Source organism: Bacillus rossius, chromosome 2 (assembly GCF_032445375.1).
Source record: "Bacillus rossius redtenbacheri isolate Brsri chromosome 2, Brsri_v3, whole genome shotgun sequence".
NCBI classification, from domain to species: Eukaryota; Metazoa; Arthropoda; class Insecta; order Phasmatodea; family Bacillidae; genus Bacillus; species Bacillus rossius.
This window is the reverse complement of record NC_086331.1, coordinates 5,590,673-5,608,509: the sequence shown is the minus strand read 5'-3', so window position 1 is coordinate 5,608,509 and position 17,837 is coordinate 5,590,673. Positions and strand designations below refer to the sequence as shown.

The 17,837-nt window shown below is 48.3% G+C and overlaps 1 protein-coding gene across 1 annotated transcript in view; it reads left to right on the top strand.

The window, feature by feature from the left end:
* Positions 1–17,837, top strand: part of LOC134529902 (solute carrier family 41 member 1-like) — a 48,494-nt gene that overhangs the window by 7,621 nt on the left and 23,036 nt on the right. The window contains exons 2-3 of the mRNA XM_063364460.1: positions 11,428–11,648; positions 17,021–17,200. Of these exons, the coding sequence (XP_063220530.1) occupies positions 11,478–11,648; positions 17,021–17,200 (351 nt within the window). The 5' untranslated portion in view covers positions 11,428–11,477. The remainder of the gene's footprint in view (positions 1–11,427; positions 11,649–17,020; positions 17,201–17,837) is intronic.

The following is a 17,837-nucleotide window of genomic DNA, read 5'->3' as shown; positions in this document are numbered from 1 at the left end:
CGTGAAGCCTATTGTGCCTTCAACCTGCCACGGCTCGGTTAAGAAACATATATTCAAATGAAAAGAGTGCACACATTAGAGTGCCTTCATCACTAAGAAAAATTACCATTACTGTAATACATAATAAATCGACTGTTCAAATAACGCAATTTTTATCTTTTGCGCATGAGAAAAAAAAATTGGTTGTCTGTAAAGTCGGTTTACGGACGATAGTTTAACGTGACGTCATAACAAAACATTGATGAAATGATTGCATACTTTTATGAATAAAATTGAATCATTTTTATTTTAATAATTAAAGAATAAATACACGAAATTATACTAGTCATCAGATTTTTAAAATGCAAGAATAATTAACCTTTATCGCCGAAATTGTGGTTGTAATAAGCAATTAAAACCACATTAACTTTACACTTAACTTTATAAACAGTCGAGTGGAAGAGAGATAGATGCGGCGCAAGCGTACAATGGCGTAACGGGACACAGCGTAACGGAACAATGTGCGTAACGGGACACTTTTATGTGCGTGCAGCCGGCGTTCATTGATTTATTAGACGTTGTCACGTCAAAAAGACAATGGAGTTTTCCTCTGTTAAAATGGGACTATGTGGACGTCTTCAAACCTAATTCACACACTTACTCACTTAACTAAATCGCGAGAAGTTAGGCTGTGCGCAGTCCCGTTACACCGACTTAATGTGCACAAGTGGGAGTGTTTCGACTGCCCGACGGCCGTAACTTTAATTACTATAATCACTGTCGTGGTGCATCCATGGCATCTGCATACTCATCGAATGAAGAACATATAAAAGTGGACCCTCTTCTTGCTATGCTCAGCCGCTGATTGTGTAGTTGATTGGAAAGATTTTGTACGGCCGCGGCCATGACCGTAGTTTATGAGCTTTCGGTAACTAACAGAGGTAATGAGCGGCATTACGTCAGCTGGAACTCTTCGTGGGTCGCGGTTCAATGCCGGGATCCGCCAATCAATGAAAATTAAGTGAACTCAGTGAAATGGAACGTAGTCGGTGAAAACTTAGACCCTAAAAGTAGCGATAACATGTTTATCATGACAGCTTCATGTGTTTAGACCTGCCAGTGATAGAGAGGATCTGGTTAACAGTGACTTTAATTGCCCTTTATATTTATAGAGAGTAGATTTCTGTTATTAACAGATCAGAAGTCAGAAACAATTTTTCAGTTATAATAGATCAGATTGTTGTACAAATGTAGCAATATACCATAAATAAATCTCAATTTTCTGTTTGTTCTGTAGCATTAAAGAGAAAAAAAATATTATTAGGAAACATGTAAAATAAAATTAGTTATTTATTGAAGTTAATTTTCCTTGGTTTAAAAATAAATAAATAAACTATTTAATTACAGGTACTTGATATTTTTACACGCTATGGATCTATTCTCTGCTCCACGCGATATGTAAAACATAGTGTTACAGTCACTCTGTAGAAATGTCATTATAATATCGCAGAGGTAAAATGTTAGTAAAAATGAACGTTACGGGGAAGAGAAGTGGCGAGTGAAGTTTTGCGAGCGAAAGTTGGCAGTGGAACACATCAGAATTCGAAGTCGGTTTGTCCGCTGTACTGGCGGCGTCGGGCCATTACTTGACAAATGTTTCCTTCCTCCAATGAATGACGAGGAGGTCAAGCGTTGAGTGGCTAACTGGAAGCGGGACGTGGGCAGATTAAAAGCAAGGTCAGGCCCCAGGAGTCGCGCCATTAGCGCGCGTCGTTTGTGTTGGTTGAGTTTCCAGCGGCGGGTTGGAAACTCGCTTCACACGGCTTCGCGCGGCTTCACACGGCTTCGCGCGGCTTCACACGGCTTCACGCCTCTCGTCGCGGCGAAGCGCATCTTCTTCTGATGCGGGCTTCACCGCCCCATCTGACCTAGGCTCTGGTTGTCTGGGGCCGGGATTCCGGTTTGGACGCAGCCGGCCCGCGCAGAGTTGTGATTGATTGGTGTGTGCCGGAATTTCGCTCCGGAGGAAGCCTCTTGCGTCCGTCTGATCCTTGTCTTGATACGATCTGGACTGGTGGAATCGAACTGGCGGTCACCCAGATGATCCTTGTCTTGATACGATCTGGACTGGTGGAATCGAACTGGTGGTTGCCCAGATGATCCTTGTCTTGATACGATCTGGACTGGTGGAATCGAACTGGTGGTTGCCCAGATGATCCTTGTCTTGATACGATATGGACTGGTGGAATCGAACTGACGGTCACCCAGATGATCCTTGTCTTGATACGATCTGGACTGGTGGAATCGAACTGGTGGTTGCCCAGATGATCCTTGTCTTGATACGATCTGGACTGGTGGAATCGAACTGACGGTCACCCAGATGATCCTTGTCTTAATACGATCTGGACTGGTGGAATCGAACTGGTGGTTGCCCAGATGATCCTTGTCTTGATACGATCTGGACTGGTGGAATCGAACTGGTGGTTGCCCAGATGATCCTTGTCTTGATACGATCTGGACTGGTGGAATCGAACTGGTGGTTGCCCAGATGATCCTTGTCTTGATACGATCTGGACTGGGGGAATCGAACTGGTGGTTGCCCAGATGATCCTTGTCTTGATACGATATGGACTGGGGGAATCGAACTGGTGGTTGCCCAGATGATCCTTGTCTTGATACGATATGGACTGGTGGAATAGAACTGACGGTCACCCAGATGATCCTTGTCTTGATACGATCTGGACTGGTGGAATAGAACTGATGGTCACCCAGATGATCCTTGTCTTGATACGATCTGGACTGGTGGAATCGAACTGATGGTCACCCAAATGATCCTTGTCTTGATACGATCTGGACTGGTGGAATAGAACTGATGGTCACCCAGATGATCCTTGTCTTTATACGATCTGGACTGGTGGAATCGAACTGATGGTTGCCCATATGATCCTTGTCTTGAAACGATCTGGACTGGTGGAATCGAACTGACGGTCACCCAGATGATCCTTGTCTTGATACGATCTGGACTGGTGGAATCGAACTGACGGTCACCCAGATGATCCTTGTCTTGATACGATCTGGACTGGTGGAATCGAACTGACGGTCACCCAGATGATCCTTGTCTTGATACGATCTGGACTGGTGGAATCGAACTGGTGGTTGCCCAGATGATCCTTGTCTTGATACGATCTGGACTGGTGGAATCGAACTGGTGGTTGCCCAGATGATCCTTGTCTTGATACGATCTGGACTGGGGGAATCGATCTGGTGGTTGCCCAGATGATCCTTGTCTTGATACGATCTGGACTGGTTGAATCGAACTGGTGGTTACCCAGATGATCCTTGTCTTGATACGATCTGGACTGGGGGAATCGAACTGGTGGGTGCCCAGATGATCCTTGTGTTGATACGATCTGGACTGGTGGAATCGAACTGGTGGTTGCCCAGATGATCCTTGTCTTGATACGATCTGGACTGGTGGAATCGAACTGGTGGTTGCCCAGATGATCCTTGTCTTGATACGATCTGGACTGGTGGAATCGAACTGGCGGTCACCCAAATGATCCTTGTCTTGATACGATCTGGACTGGTGGAATCGAACTGGTGGTTGCCCAGATGATCCTTGTCTTGATACGATCTGGACTGGTTGAATCGAACTGGTGGTTGCCCAGATGATCCTTGTCTTGATACGATCTGGACTCTGGTGGAATCGAACTGACGGTCACCCAGATGATACTTGTCTTGATACGATCTGGACTGGTGGAATCGAACTGGTGGTTGCCCAAATGATCCTTGTCTTGATACAATCTGGACTGGGGGAATCGAACTGGTGGTTGCCCAGATGATCCTTGTCTTGATACGATCTGGACTGGTTGAATCGAACTGGTGATTACCCAGATGATCCTTGTCTTGATACGATCTGGACTGGGGGAATCGAACTGGTGGTTGCCCAGATGATCCTTGTCTTGATACGATCTGGACTGGGGGAATCGAACTGGTGGTTGCCCAGATGATCCTTGTCTTGATACGATCTGGCCTGGTGGAATCGAACTGACGGTCACCCAGATGATCCTTGTCTTGATACGATCTGGACTGGTGGAATCGAACTGGTGGTTGCCCAGATGATCCTTGTCTTGATACGATCTGGACTGGGGGAATCGAACTGGTGGTTGCCCAGATGATCCTTGTCTTGATACGATCTGGACTGGTGGAATCGAACTGACGGTCACCCAGATGATCCTTGTCTTGATACGATCTGGACTGGTGGAATCGAACTGGTGGTTGCCCAGATGATCCTTGTCTTGATACGATCTGAACTGGTGGAATCGAACTGGCGGTCACCCAGATGATCCTTGTCTTGATACGATCTGGACTGGTGGAATCGAACTGGTGGTTGCCCAGATGATCCTTGTCTTGATACGGTCTGGACTGGTGGAATCGAACTGGTGGTTACCCAGATGATCCTTGTCTTGATACGATCTGGACTGGTGGAATCGAACTGGCGGTCACCCAGATGATCCTTGTCTTGATACGATCTGGACTTGTGGAATCGAACTGGTGGTTGCCCAGATGATCCTTGTCTTGATACGATCTGGACTGGTGGAATCGAACTGGCGGTCACCCAGATGATCCTTGTCTTGATACGATCTGGACTGGTGGAATCGAACTGGTGGTTGCCCAGATGATCCTTGTCTTGATACGATCTGGACTGGTGGAATCGAACTGGCGGTCACCCAGATGATCCTTGTCTTGATACGATCTGGACTGGTGGAATCTTACTGGCGGCTACCTTTAAGGGCGCATATGCTGGGCCACAGTCCAGTTTCAGCTTGATGACATTCCTCTTTGGGAACACGTCAGGGCAGTGAGGAGCGATAGCGGGTCGGACGTATCCCCTTCAAAGTCATGAAATAAACCTGCGAGATCTCGACGAAGGCAGTATGTTTCTTGTCACTTTGGGCGATGCAAGGTAAGCTGGCACAACACCTAGAGTCACAAACCACACAGTAAGTACTGTATGCTGAGAATAAAATTGTAACTCTCGTAACCCCTTTTCGTTGTTGTAAGTTATTTGAGTTTACAAAATCTAATTTAATTTTTTAATTTTTTCTATCATAGCCCTTCCCCCTCCAAAAAAAAAAAAAGGTTTCTGTCCCGCCATTGTCTAAAGCCGAGGCCACACAGAAAGCTGCGCTATGTTCGCTGCGCCAGGCGGCCAGACAGGACAGTCCAGTTCGCGATGTCGGAGAGACGCATGCCGTGGGATTACAGTGATGATTCCGACAGTAATAATATTCTGCTGGCTCTCACAGTATGTGAACGTAAAAATAAATGGATTCGTGAAGTTAATCTAAAAATAAAATAATTTGATGAATTTCAACATTTGATGAAGCAGTTGCTTGTGAGGACGAAAACAAATTTATGGATCAGTTCAGAATAAATAAAATTTAGTTTTATACCATTATCTTGAAATCAAATCCCAGACACTGTCCTGCATATCCTGCATTTTATATTTTTCCATAGATTAATTCCATTAACATGGATATTTTTGCAATCCTTCAGTTAACTTTTCCGTCGGCTTGACTATTTAAAGCACGATAACTGAGAGAAATTGAACTTCATAAAAAGCAAAAAGTACATCACAATTCCGCGCGAAAAAAAAAAGATGTTGGTGTTATTATCTGCGCATGCGCGAAGTCAGCGATGTTTAGAAAAAAAATATCCGAGAACCAAACACCTTGCGACGTCGCCAACATAGCGAACATAGCGGGCATAGAGGGCATAGCGAACATAGCGAACATAGCGGGCATAGCGAACATAGCGAACATAGGGAACATAGCGAACATAGCGAACATAGCGGGCATAGAGGGCATAGCGAAAATAGCGAACATAGCGGGCATAGCGAACATAGCGAACATAGGGAACATAGCGAACATAGGGAACATAGCGAACATAGCGAACATAGCGGGCATAGAGGGCATAGCGAACATAGCGAACATAGCGGGCATAGCGAACATAGCGAATATAGGGAACATAGCGAACATAGCGAACATAGCGGGCATAGAGGGCATAGCGAACATAGCGAACATAGCGGGCATAGCGAACATAGCGAACATAGGGAACATAGCGAACATAGCGAACATAGCGGGCATAGCGGGCATAGCGAACATAGCCAACATAGCCAACATAGCGAACATAGCGAACATAGCGAACATAGCGAACATAGCGGGCATAGCGCCCTGTGCGGCCGTAGCTTTAGTGTGTTGGAGATGCATGCCCTCGCATTGAAGGGACACTCCTGGAAGATAATACAGGATTTCACACACAGACGACACAGTTCAACGGTGCCAAGGATGAAGTCTTCACGTGTGGATGGCAGAACAGACTGGAGCGGACACAGCACAATATGGCGACTGGTCAGAGTTTTCGCACCCACGCCGATAACCGTTAAGTTAAATCGTAATCATGCCGCACAAGTTAAGCAAGACACAAATATCTTCAAAAAATTTAACAGTTTTACTTAAACCACATAAAAATAAGTTATTAAAATACTAGCTGAGGAGTGCGTTCTGAAATGTCTTGAGGCCACCTGGTGGTTAATAAAAAATTGGTTGTCTGTAAATTCGGTTTACGGAAGATAGTTTAACGTGACAACGTCATAACAAAACATTGATGAAATTATTGCATACTTTTATGAATAAAATAGAATAATTTTAATTGAATTATCACTATTTTGTATGGATTCAAAGAAGGAGTGAAATGAAATCAACAATTTAATTGATAAATTTACTTTTATTTGCACTCATTAATTCAAATATGTTTATTACTTTAACGAAGAGATTATTTTAACTATAACTTTTATACATGTTTGCTATTTAACTTCTTCCAATCTGTGTTATTCTGTTAAGGATAGGACGATGATAGGAAAAGTAGGAAACGAATGGGAGTGTTTCAAGTTTAATGTGCCTCGAAAAAGTCAAATCGATGGTTGTTCCAATCGAGTGGAAGAGAGATAGATGCGGAGCAAGCGTACAATGAGCGTAACGGGACACAGCGTAACGTCACAATTTGCGTTACGGGACACTTTTTCTTGCGTGCAGCCGGCGTTCATCGATTTATTAGACGTTGTCACGTCAAAAAAGATACATATTAAGTGTTGATACAAATGACGAAAAAAAAAAAAAATCAATTGGGGTTGTTAATGATAGAAAGAGTTACTCTTATTATTTAACACTTTTATAGGCATGAGCACTGAATGTACGGAGATCTCCCACCAGGATGCATCCGCCATACATTTTATAATAAATAACACCCGGGCAACGCGCCATGCCTATTTTAAAAAAAGCAATAGAAATTTGGCAAATATGTGTTCCAAGACCTTCATGGCAACACCGCTGTATCTGAAAAACCTCCCAACGGAATACAAGTGAACTATGTTACACACTTCCCAGCAATGCAGGTACAGGGTGGCCACTCGATAAGTCTCCTAGGTACGACCATCACGACAGAGAGACTGCAAGCCCGTTCGCTGCTCTGTACTTAGAGGCGAGAAAGACACTTTTTTAGCGTGGCGCTTTATCGCATCCGTACGAATAAGAATAGTTATGAGTCCAGGTATGCGTGTCATACGCCGCGCTCATCATTTAATTTTACCAACTCTTTTATTATATCTTTTTACATTTGTTGTTTGGTCACAATTTTTTTAAAAACATAGGGTGTCCACAAAAGAATATCTTACTTTCAATGGTATATTATAACAGTTTAATTTAAACTATTTACAACAAATCATATATAAAATTTGAGGTAAACAGACCTAGTTGTTTCGTTCAAATGTTCAATATGTGCACCTTTAGTTAAACGGCACACATCCAACCTAAAATCCAATTCTTCCCACACTTTGGTTAACAAGTCCGGAGTAATGGAAGCAATAGCATCTTAAATTCTTCGTCTCAACTCTGGCAAATCATTAGATAGCTGCGGAACGTAGACACGATATTTTATAAAGCCTCTATAAGAAAAAAAAATCCCATGGCGTTATGTCAGATGAACGTGGTGGCCAGTGTCTTCTCGACCATTACGACCAATCCAACGGTCAGGGACTTCGACGTTCAACCACTCTCCTGCCAAGAGATTCCAATGGGGAGGGTCTCCATCCTGTTGCCAAATAAAGTTTACAGGTTCAACCTCTACGAATTGGGGAAAGAACCATTATTTTGCGCTGTAAGCGAGAAAGTAACAAAGCAGTATTCGTGCATGCGCTTATCTAAAACTAGGTTTGAGTTACTCTTTAATTTTGACCTCGAACCAATATTTTACAATGCTTACAGTTAATACTATTACTATTTATAATTTTAAATTGTTTTATGGACACGGTGTACATTACCAGATAGTTATTTGCGAGTTGCTGTATGCGACCTAGGCCATTATTATTGTGACTTTTTGCGTGATTATTTACAGCTGTTATTCAACATTTGAATCGGAACATGCGAAAAGGGCCTCGGTCCAAACAACCCAGTTTTGAGAAAACGAATAAATCTGTCTCTAAGCAACCCTTTTAGCGTACGTTAAGAATTTTCCTAGCTAATATTAGCTAATCCGCACGTGTGACTCATTTTATTTTATCATAGATAGTTGACGCTATCCTATAACATGCGATTTTCATGTTTAACTCACTTTGCCATTTTTTGTGACTGAGGCCCTTTTAGCATGTGCCGATTCATTTATGAACTATACGGTGACCTAATTCGCGGCAAAAATAAATGCAAAATAGCTATCGAGATAAATTTACAGGAACAGCTATTAAATAATAGTAATGATGAAAGAATTAAATGGCAATAATTTCGTTCGAGACCAAATGGTAAGAATTTCGGCGTAGTCTATGAATCTATTCGCGGTGGACGTTTGAAATGTTCTTAACTGAGGCCAAATTTATTAAAATGTCCGGACCTTGCTTGTCCTGGAAATTAATTAACGGATGTTTCGTCGATGTCAGGGTCATTTGAGTCGACGAGGGGTGATGGTACGAGAAATGATGAGTAGAGACCTGCAAAATTCGCGGATTCATTAGGTGATAGGCTAGAATTCAAACACATATACCTCTTAGATAATTTTGCTATTGGCTTACTGTTCATCTGGACGAATCTGAACCAGTTATAAACCCTCAACCAAAGAAGGATCGAATCACAGACAAACCAGCTGAGACGACTTACAAGTTGGCAGCCAAAGAACTTGCGTTATTTGCCCGAGTGTACAGGGGTATGTGCAGTCCATCCTGAAGGCCATCGAAACCGCGAATTTTTGCAGGTCTCTAATGATGAGTAGAGTCCCGGAAATTTCGCGGATTCCTCTGGCCTCAGGATAGAATTCTAAGTTATAGGTGTGCTCGACCCATGTTTACTTTCCCATTGGTTGATTTCTTAGCGAGAACATTTTTATCCTTGTTATTTGGCACTACCTGATTCGCTTACTTCTCTTCTAGCTGGACATCGTTGGCTCACGGTCGTAGAGGGGCGTGTCCAGATAACTGCGGTCCAATCATGAACACAGTGCGACAGTGTGGCGGTTTGCATTCTAGCTTGCGACTAAATGAATCCGCGAAATTTCCGTGGCTCTAATGATGAGTTATGGAAACAGGAGTGCCCCGAGAAAATAAGCAAGTTTGCAGTAACGTCCGCCATGTTTCGCACTCGCAAAATAAATAAACAGGTTTGATACCGCCGGCGATTCGCCTTCGAGAGAAGTGAGTGATGGGACAACTATAAAATATTCAAAAAAAAGTGTGGTGACATGTTTGGTCAGTAAAACATTCACCCCGATGCCTCACACGGGCCTCGAACTCAGAGCCTGCCCACACCACACGCCGCGCCGACGTGCAGCTAACTGCACCACGGTGCTCGGACAAACATGGCACCTCGCACTTGGGCATGATTCGCCTTCGGAATAAACCGGTTCGAATCCCCAACACGGTGAAACTAAGAAATAAAGTACACAATAACTTACTAACTAGCATCATGTGTACGAGCTGTGCGACTAAGGAGACGGCCTGTGTGTTTCCACGAGGAGTGGAGATCAACAGGATAAGTGTCGCAGAGGAGTTCCAAAAATACTTTTCCTTTCAGGTCTGGTGAGCGATAACCAACTGCCCCATCACAAAAGATTAATTTTAATTTTTGATAATTATAAATTTGATGAAACGAGCTTAAACATTTAAAATTGACTTTAAACTAAAATTGATGTTTACAGCGTAAATAAAATTGCAGCACTGCAGCTTTCCCAACAAGCAGGACTGGGGCGCTCAATGTTCTCCCTCTCCTTGACCGCCACCGGCACCCATTTGATTAAACAAATTATTACAGTAATAATTGAATTGAATCTAAGTTTAAAGTTTACAGCGTAACAAAAACTGCAGTACTTCAGCTTTCTCAACAAGGGAGAGGGGCACTCAATGTCCCCCCCCCACTCGGTACCACCGAGCACCCCTACCCGGCCGGCTGCAAAGTGTGCGGGTGTGTGAGTGGATTGGGCGGTGGGCTGTGTCGCAGACTGCCCGCAGGCGCCGCGCCGCGCCTCTTGACAGGGAGGAGTGGGGCGCTCAATGCACCGAGCACCCCTACCCTGCCGGCTGCACAGTGTGCGGGTGTGTGAGTGGATTGGGCGGTGGGCTGTGTCGCAGACTGCCCGCAGGCGCCGCGCCGCGCCTCTTGACAGGGAGGAGTGGGGCGCTCAATGAACCGAGCACCCCTACCCTGCCGGCTGCACAGTGTGCGGGTGTGTGAGTGGATTGGGCGGTGGGCTGTGTCGCAGACTGCCCGCAGGCGCCGCGCCGCGCCTCTTGACAGGGAGGAGTGGGGCTCTCAATGCACCGAGCACCCCTACCCTGCCGGCTGCACAGTGTGCGGGTGTGTGAGTGGATTGGGCGGTGGGCTGTGTCGCAGACTGCCCGCAGGCGCCGCGCCGCGCCTCTTGACAGGGAGGAGTGGGGCGCTCAATGCACCGAGCACCCCTACCCTGCCGGCTGCACAGTGTGCGGGTGTGTGAGTGGATTGGGCGGTGGGCTGTGTCGCAGACTGCCCGCAGGCGCCACGCCGCGCCTCTTGACAGGGAGGAGTGGGGCGCTCAATGAACCGAGCACCCCTACCCTGCCGGCTGCACAGTGTGCGGGTGTGTGAGTGGATTGGGCGGTGGGCTGTGTCGCAGACTGCCCGCAGGCGCCGCGCCGCGCCTCTTGACAGGGAGGAGTGGGGCGCTCAATGCACCGAGCACCCCTACCCTGCCGGCTGCACAGTGTGCCGGTGTGTGAGTGGATTGGGCGGTGGGCTGTGTCGCAGACTGCCCGCAGGCGCCGCGCCGCGCCTCTTGACAGGGAGGAGTGGGGCGCTCAATGCACCGAGCACCCCTACCCGGCCGGCTGCACAGTGTGCCGGTGTGTGAGTGGAGTGGGCTGTGTCGCAGACTGCCCGCAGGCGCCACGCCGCGCCTCGTGACTGGCCGCGCCCTCGGCCATGGCGGCCACGGAGGCCGTGCTGCTGCAGGACAGCGAGGAGGCGGGCCCGCGCGGCCCGCGCCGCGAGTACCGCGAGACGCACCTGTCCATCGCCGTGCAGGTCTTCATCCCGTTCCTCATCGCCGGCCTGGGCATGGTGGGCGCCGGCCTCGTGCTCGACGTCGTGCAGGTGCGTGGTGCTGCGCAGCCCGGGGCAGCACGGGGCAGCACGGGGCAGCACGGGGCAGCTCGGGGCAGCACGGGGCAGCACGGGGCAGCACGGGGCAGCACGGGGCAGCTCGGGGCAGCACGGGGCAGCACTGGGCAGCACGGGGCAGTACGGGGCAGCACGGGGCAGCACGGTGCAGCACGGGGCAGCACGGGGCAGCACGGGGCAGTACGGGGCAGCACGGGGCAGCACGGTGCAGCACGGGGCAGCACGGGGCAGCACGGGGCAGCACGGTGCAGCACGGGGCAGCACTGGGCAGCACGGGGCAGCACGGGGCAGTACGGGGCAGCACGGTGCAGCACGGTGCAGCACGGGGCAGCACGGGGCAACACGGGGCAGCACGGGGCAGCACGGGGCAGCACGGGGCAGCACGGGGCAGCACGGTGCAGCACGGGGCAGCACTGGGCAGCACGGGGCAGCACGGGGCAGTACGAGGCAGCACGGTGCAGCACGGGGCAGCACTGGGCAGCACGGGGCAGCACGGGGCAGCACGGGGCAGTACGGGGCAGCACGGTGCAGCACGGGGCAGCACGGTGCAGCACGGGGCAGCACGGTGCAGCACGGGGCAGCACGGGGCAGCACGGGGCAGCACGGGGCAGCACGGGGCAGCACGGGGCAGCACGGGGCAGCACGGGGCAGCACGGTGCAGCACGGGGCAGCACTGGGCAGCACGGGGCAGCACGGGGCAGTACGGGGCAGCACGGTGCAGCACGGGGCAGCACGGGGCAGCACGGGGCAGCACGGTGCAGCACGGGGCAGCACGGGGCAGCACGGGGCAGCACGGGGCAGCTCGAGGCAGCTCGGGGCAGCTCGGGGCAGCTCGGGGCAGCAGTGGGCAGCACGGGGCAGCACGGGGCAGCACGGGGCAGCACGGGGCAGCACGGGGCAGCACGGGGCAGCACGGGGCAGCACGGGGCAGCACGGGGCAGCACGGGGCAGCACGGGGCAGCACGGGGCAGCACTGGGCAGCACGGGGCAGCACGGGGCAGTACGGGGCAGCACGGGGCAGCACGGGGCAGCACGGGGCAGCACGGGGCAGCACGGGGCAGCACGGGGCAGCACGGGGCAGTACGGGGCAGCTCGGGGCAGCACGGGGCAGCACGGGGCAGCACGGTGCAGCACGGGTAGCACGGGGCAGCACGGGGCCAACACGTGGCAGCACGGGGAAGCACGGGGCAGCACGGGGCAGCACGGGGCAGCACGGGGCAGCACGGTGCAGCACGGGTAGCACGGGGCAGCACGGGGCCAACACGTGGCAGCACGGGGAAGCACGTGGCAGCAAGGGGCAGCACGGGGCAGCACGGGGCAGCACGGGGCAGCACGGGGCAGCACGGGGCAGAACGGGGCAGCACGGGGCAGCACGGGGCAGCACGGGGCAGTACGGGGCAGCACGAGGCAGCACGGGGCAGCGCGGGGCATCACGGGGCAGTACGGGGCAGCACAGGGCAGCACGGGGCAGCACGGGGCAGCACGAGGCAGCACGGGGCAGCACGGGGCAGCACATGGCAGCACAGGGCAGCACGGGGCAGCACGGGGCAGCACGGGGCAGCACGGGGCAGCACGGGGCAGCACATGGCAGCACGGGGCAGCACGGGGCAGCACGAGGCAGCACGGGGCAGCACGGGGCAGCACATGGCAGCACAGGGCAGCACGGGGCAGCACGGGGCAGCACGGGGCAGCACATGGCAGCACGGGGCAGCACGGGGCAGCACGGGGCAGCACGGGGCAGCACTGGGCAGCACGGGGCAGCACTGGGCAGCACATTGCAGCACGGGGCAGCACGAGGCAGCACGGGGCAGCACGGGGCAGCACATGGCAGCACAGGGCAGCACGGGGCAGCACGGGGCAGCACGGGGCAGCACGGGGCAGCTCAGGGGAGCACAGGGCAGCACGGGGCAGCACAGTTGTCCACGTCATGGTACTTCTGTCTTGAGAGGCAGTTGACCAAGACTTGACCTTGTGCTGTAATTAATCAGCATCGAGGAACCATCTTGTGATAACACGAGCTGATGAAGGACAGCGGCTGGCCTACTGCGCAGTGCAGCTGCGCACTCTAACACTATACACAGAACCTGAGCTGCCCTGTGTGGTCTGGCCTCACTCTACATACCTAACACCCAGCCATCTTGCAGTTTTACTTTTCTAGCTGCAGCTTGGTGGTTGAGTAGTAAAACCTCAGTAGCTGGCTTTGAACACATGTCGACGCAAGTAGTTTAGCTCCTGTGCCATTAACAGCCTGCGTGCGAAAGAATACGTTATTTACACCCAGTGATAACAATCTGAACCATGTTAGTGTACACCAGACGACAACAATGTAAACTAAAGTACAGATATTTATTTAATCCCTGTCATATCCACAGTTTTGATAAATAATGCATTTGATGAAATTGTAGCAAAAATGTAACAGACCAACGATGGCGGGGTGCGCACTAATATTAAGGTGACCACACGACTACGTGCAGAACTTAAGGGAAGCCTTCATTTCACAGACGAGCGAGCCAAACGCCCGATCGTGCATCTTCCGTGTTTTTTTGTTCATTGTAACTCATGATAACTAATGGCCAATTAGGTTAGGTTAGCTATATTATAAATACTTTAAAACATTGTGGACGGTTGATTTGGTTAGGGTAGCTACATTAAAGATACTGTGAAATCATGTAAACGGTTTCCTAGCCCTGGATAGCTACATATTAAAAAGTTATTTGCTAAGCAACCATGAAATGATTTTACAGTATTTTTAATGTAGCTATACTTACCTAATATAACCAACCATCCAAAATGTTTTAAAGTATTTATAATGTAGCTGACCTATCCTAATCGACAGCAAAATTTAATGTCACACCGGTTTGTACAATGAGATAGAACGAAAAAAAAAAAGCGAGCATGAAATTCGGGTGTGGCTCTCTCGTCTGTGAAATAAAGGCATCCCGAACTCCAGGTGCTAACGCTCCATTTGCAACCCGCTCAAGCTCTGTTAAGGCCCTTGCCCACCTGGGCACACACACGGCGCGCAGAGCTTCAGGAAAAACACACGTGATTTCAAAACTACTCAAGATATCCAGGTGGGGTCTGCTTACTAAAAGCATTTAAGAGTTCGTTGAGAGCCGATAAGAAGTCTTGTTACCGGATTAAGTTTTCGAACTATGTTTTTAGAAGAGTGAAAATGAATAAAATTCGCGTGTTATCAGAGTAATTTTTAAGGAACAAAAAACCTGTACATATTCTTGAACGCACTTAATGATTTGCATTAGACCTTTACCTTCAATTCTTCGCCATATGATGTTGCGGTCACCGCTCAGATCTTATAGTTATCCTGTGCACGACGAGAAGACTGCGCGCCAGTCCAGAGGAGACACCGCGCTAGAAGCACCAGCGAGCGTCGCGCTTATCATCCCGCCTCATCGACACACATACACCCCTGACGAAGCGGGCCCCTTAAAGGTGTCTGGATACGACTATCAATAATTAAGAACCAAGTTCCGCAAGTTAAACTAAACCTATTGAGCTATCCAATTAATTTTCCTTTAGGAAGAAAGGACAGAATGCCACTAATGTTTGCATGAATTTAATGTTTTTAAATTGCTGTACAAACAAATTTAAAATATATTGAAACGTGAGTTTTCAAACATTTTAAAAGCGCCACGAAATAAAAAAAAACTGTTTAGCTATGGTTTCTTAAGTCACACAACCCTTCTGTGATATCTTGCGTGAAAGTGTATCGGCACAGACTGTTTTCATAGGTTATCGCTAGAGACCGGAAAAAATCGCGGTTTCATTTCATGATATGCTGAAGTTAAAATATTTATACCGTTGTGCTGCTTCTGCTATTGGTTCACTGTTAATATGTAGGCCTATGGCCAATTAGAGACAATCAATAAAAAAAGTATCCAATCACAAGTTACCGACTCGAGACGCCTCAAAATTCAGCACCCAATGAACAGGCGCCGTTTGTCCAAGTAGGCAGAGGATCATGGAGTCTATCCTGGAGGTCATAAAACTCGCGAATTTTTCCAGTCTCTAGCTATCGCGCAAGAGCGGAAAGTCTGCACTCGCCAGCCATGAAGGTGAAGATGCACCTAGTGAAAGCCTGCAGGTCGACCTTATAGTCATCCTCGCCAGTGAAAGATCATGAGGGTCTCTCACTCACACTATAAGCATTTATTTATTTACCATGCTCGCCACAGTTAGGGAACTTATGAGTTGGGCACGACATAAAAGACTTACAAACAAATAAATGTGCATGTGTACACAATGGAGGCTGCAGGCAATGTTATCACGCAGGCACTACACGCATGCAAAACACTGCAACCAGACAGGACTGCCGCTAAAATAAGAAGGAAATATTTCTAAAAACACGTACAGATACAAATGATAAAACAAAGGAATACAAGAAGGTCTACAACAGTCAAATAAAGAAATTATTTATTTTAAGATAAAAAAAATTGAGTAATTATAAAGTCAAGTCAAGGTTCAAGAAAATGCATACATTTATATAGTTTATAAAAGTTGGTAATAACTCGAAAAAAAGAGGTTGTCTGTAAAGTCGGATTTAGGACGATAATTTTACGTGATAACGTCATAAGAAAATATTGATGAAAAATTGCATACTTTTTAATTTTCAAATATTATTTACAGTTTTTGCAAATTTAATTTAAATAATTTGTTTAAATATAATCACGAACAATTAGTTATATATATAAACTGAAATCAAATCAAAGTCAATAAATTGTTAATTTGAAATGACGAAATTGGGCAAATAAATCACAATTTTTTTTAAATTGCTGCTTTTAAAAAGCCCGCCTTAACCTGTTTGATATCATGGAAGATTTTCTCGCACGGTGGTTGGCCGGATCTTGCACGCTCGGCTCAGGCGGAACGTGACAATGAGTCATGCATTTTCGTGCGTGCAGTCGGCGTTCATCGATTTATAACGTAGAGACATGCAAAATTCGCGGATTAATTTCGCAATAGGCTAGCATAAAAACAACTATACCTTCGTACCGCTTCTGCGATTGGGCCACATTTTATCCGGGGAACTGTGAGCCAATTGGAAACACTAAACCAAGAAAGTGCCGAATTACGGACAGCCTAGTTGAGACTTCTCACGCGTCAGTAGCCAATGAACAGGTGTCATTTCCGCGAGTATTTAAAGGACTGTGGAGTCTATCCTAGAGGTCAATGAATCCCCGAGTTTTGCAGGTCTCTATTTATAAGACGTTATCACGTCAAAAAATATGTCGTTATTACTGTGGGTAGTACTCTTTAAGAGCGTCCATGCGTGCGGATCCCGTGACGGGCGAATGTCGCGAGTGGACATCTGCTCGGGTTTCCAGCACTGGATCGTGTTCGAAGTGATCACGGAGATAGTGATCTTGGTGCCGGCATTGCTGGGGCTGAAAGGCAACCTGGAGATGACGCTGGCCTCCCGACTCTCCACGCAGGCCAACCTGGGCCACATGGACACCCCTAACCAGCAGTGGAGCATGATCGTGGGCAACCTCACGCTCATACAGGTGAGCGGCCGATACAGGGGGACGCACCACAACGCCGAAATACCACAACGCCGAAATACCACAACGCCGTAATGCCACAACGCCGTAATGCCAGATTGACCACAACGCCGACAGCTAGAAAACTGCTGTGTACCACAACGCCGAAATACACTAACGCCGAAAAATGTCATTGCAGGACTGCCACAAAGGTTAGGTTAGGTTAGACTAGGTTAGGTTAGGTTAAGTTAGGTTAGGTTAGGTTAGGTTAGGTTTGATTGCGGTATTTCGGCGTTAAGGTACATTTAAGAAACACACACAAATTCATTCACTTGTTATTTCGGCGTTGTGGTACACAGCAGTTTTCTAGCTGTCGGCGTTGTGGTCAATTTTGACATTCGGCGTTATGGTATTTCGGCGTTGTGGTAACGACCCCTGATACAGCCACCCGCGTTTACGCAAGTCCGCAACGTAAGCCGAACGAAATCCTGCATTTGTTTCCAAAACAAACGCATTGTTTAAAGTTTTTAATTATAAAGGCGGTTGTCTGTAAAGTCGGTTTAAGGACGGTAATTTTACGTGATAACGTCATAAGAAAACATTGATGAAAAATTGCATACTTTTTGATTTTCAAATATTGTTTACAGTTTTTGCAAATGTA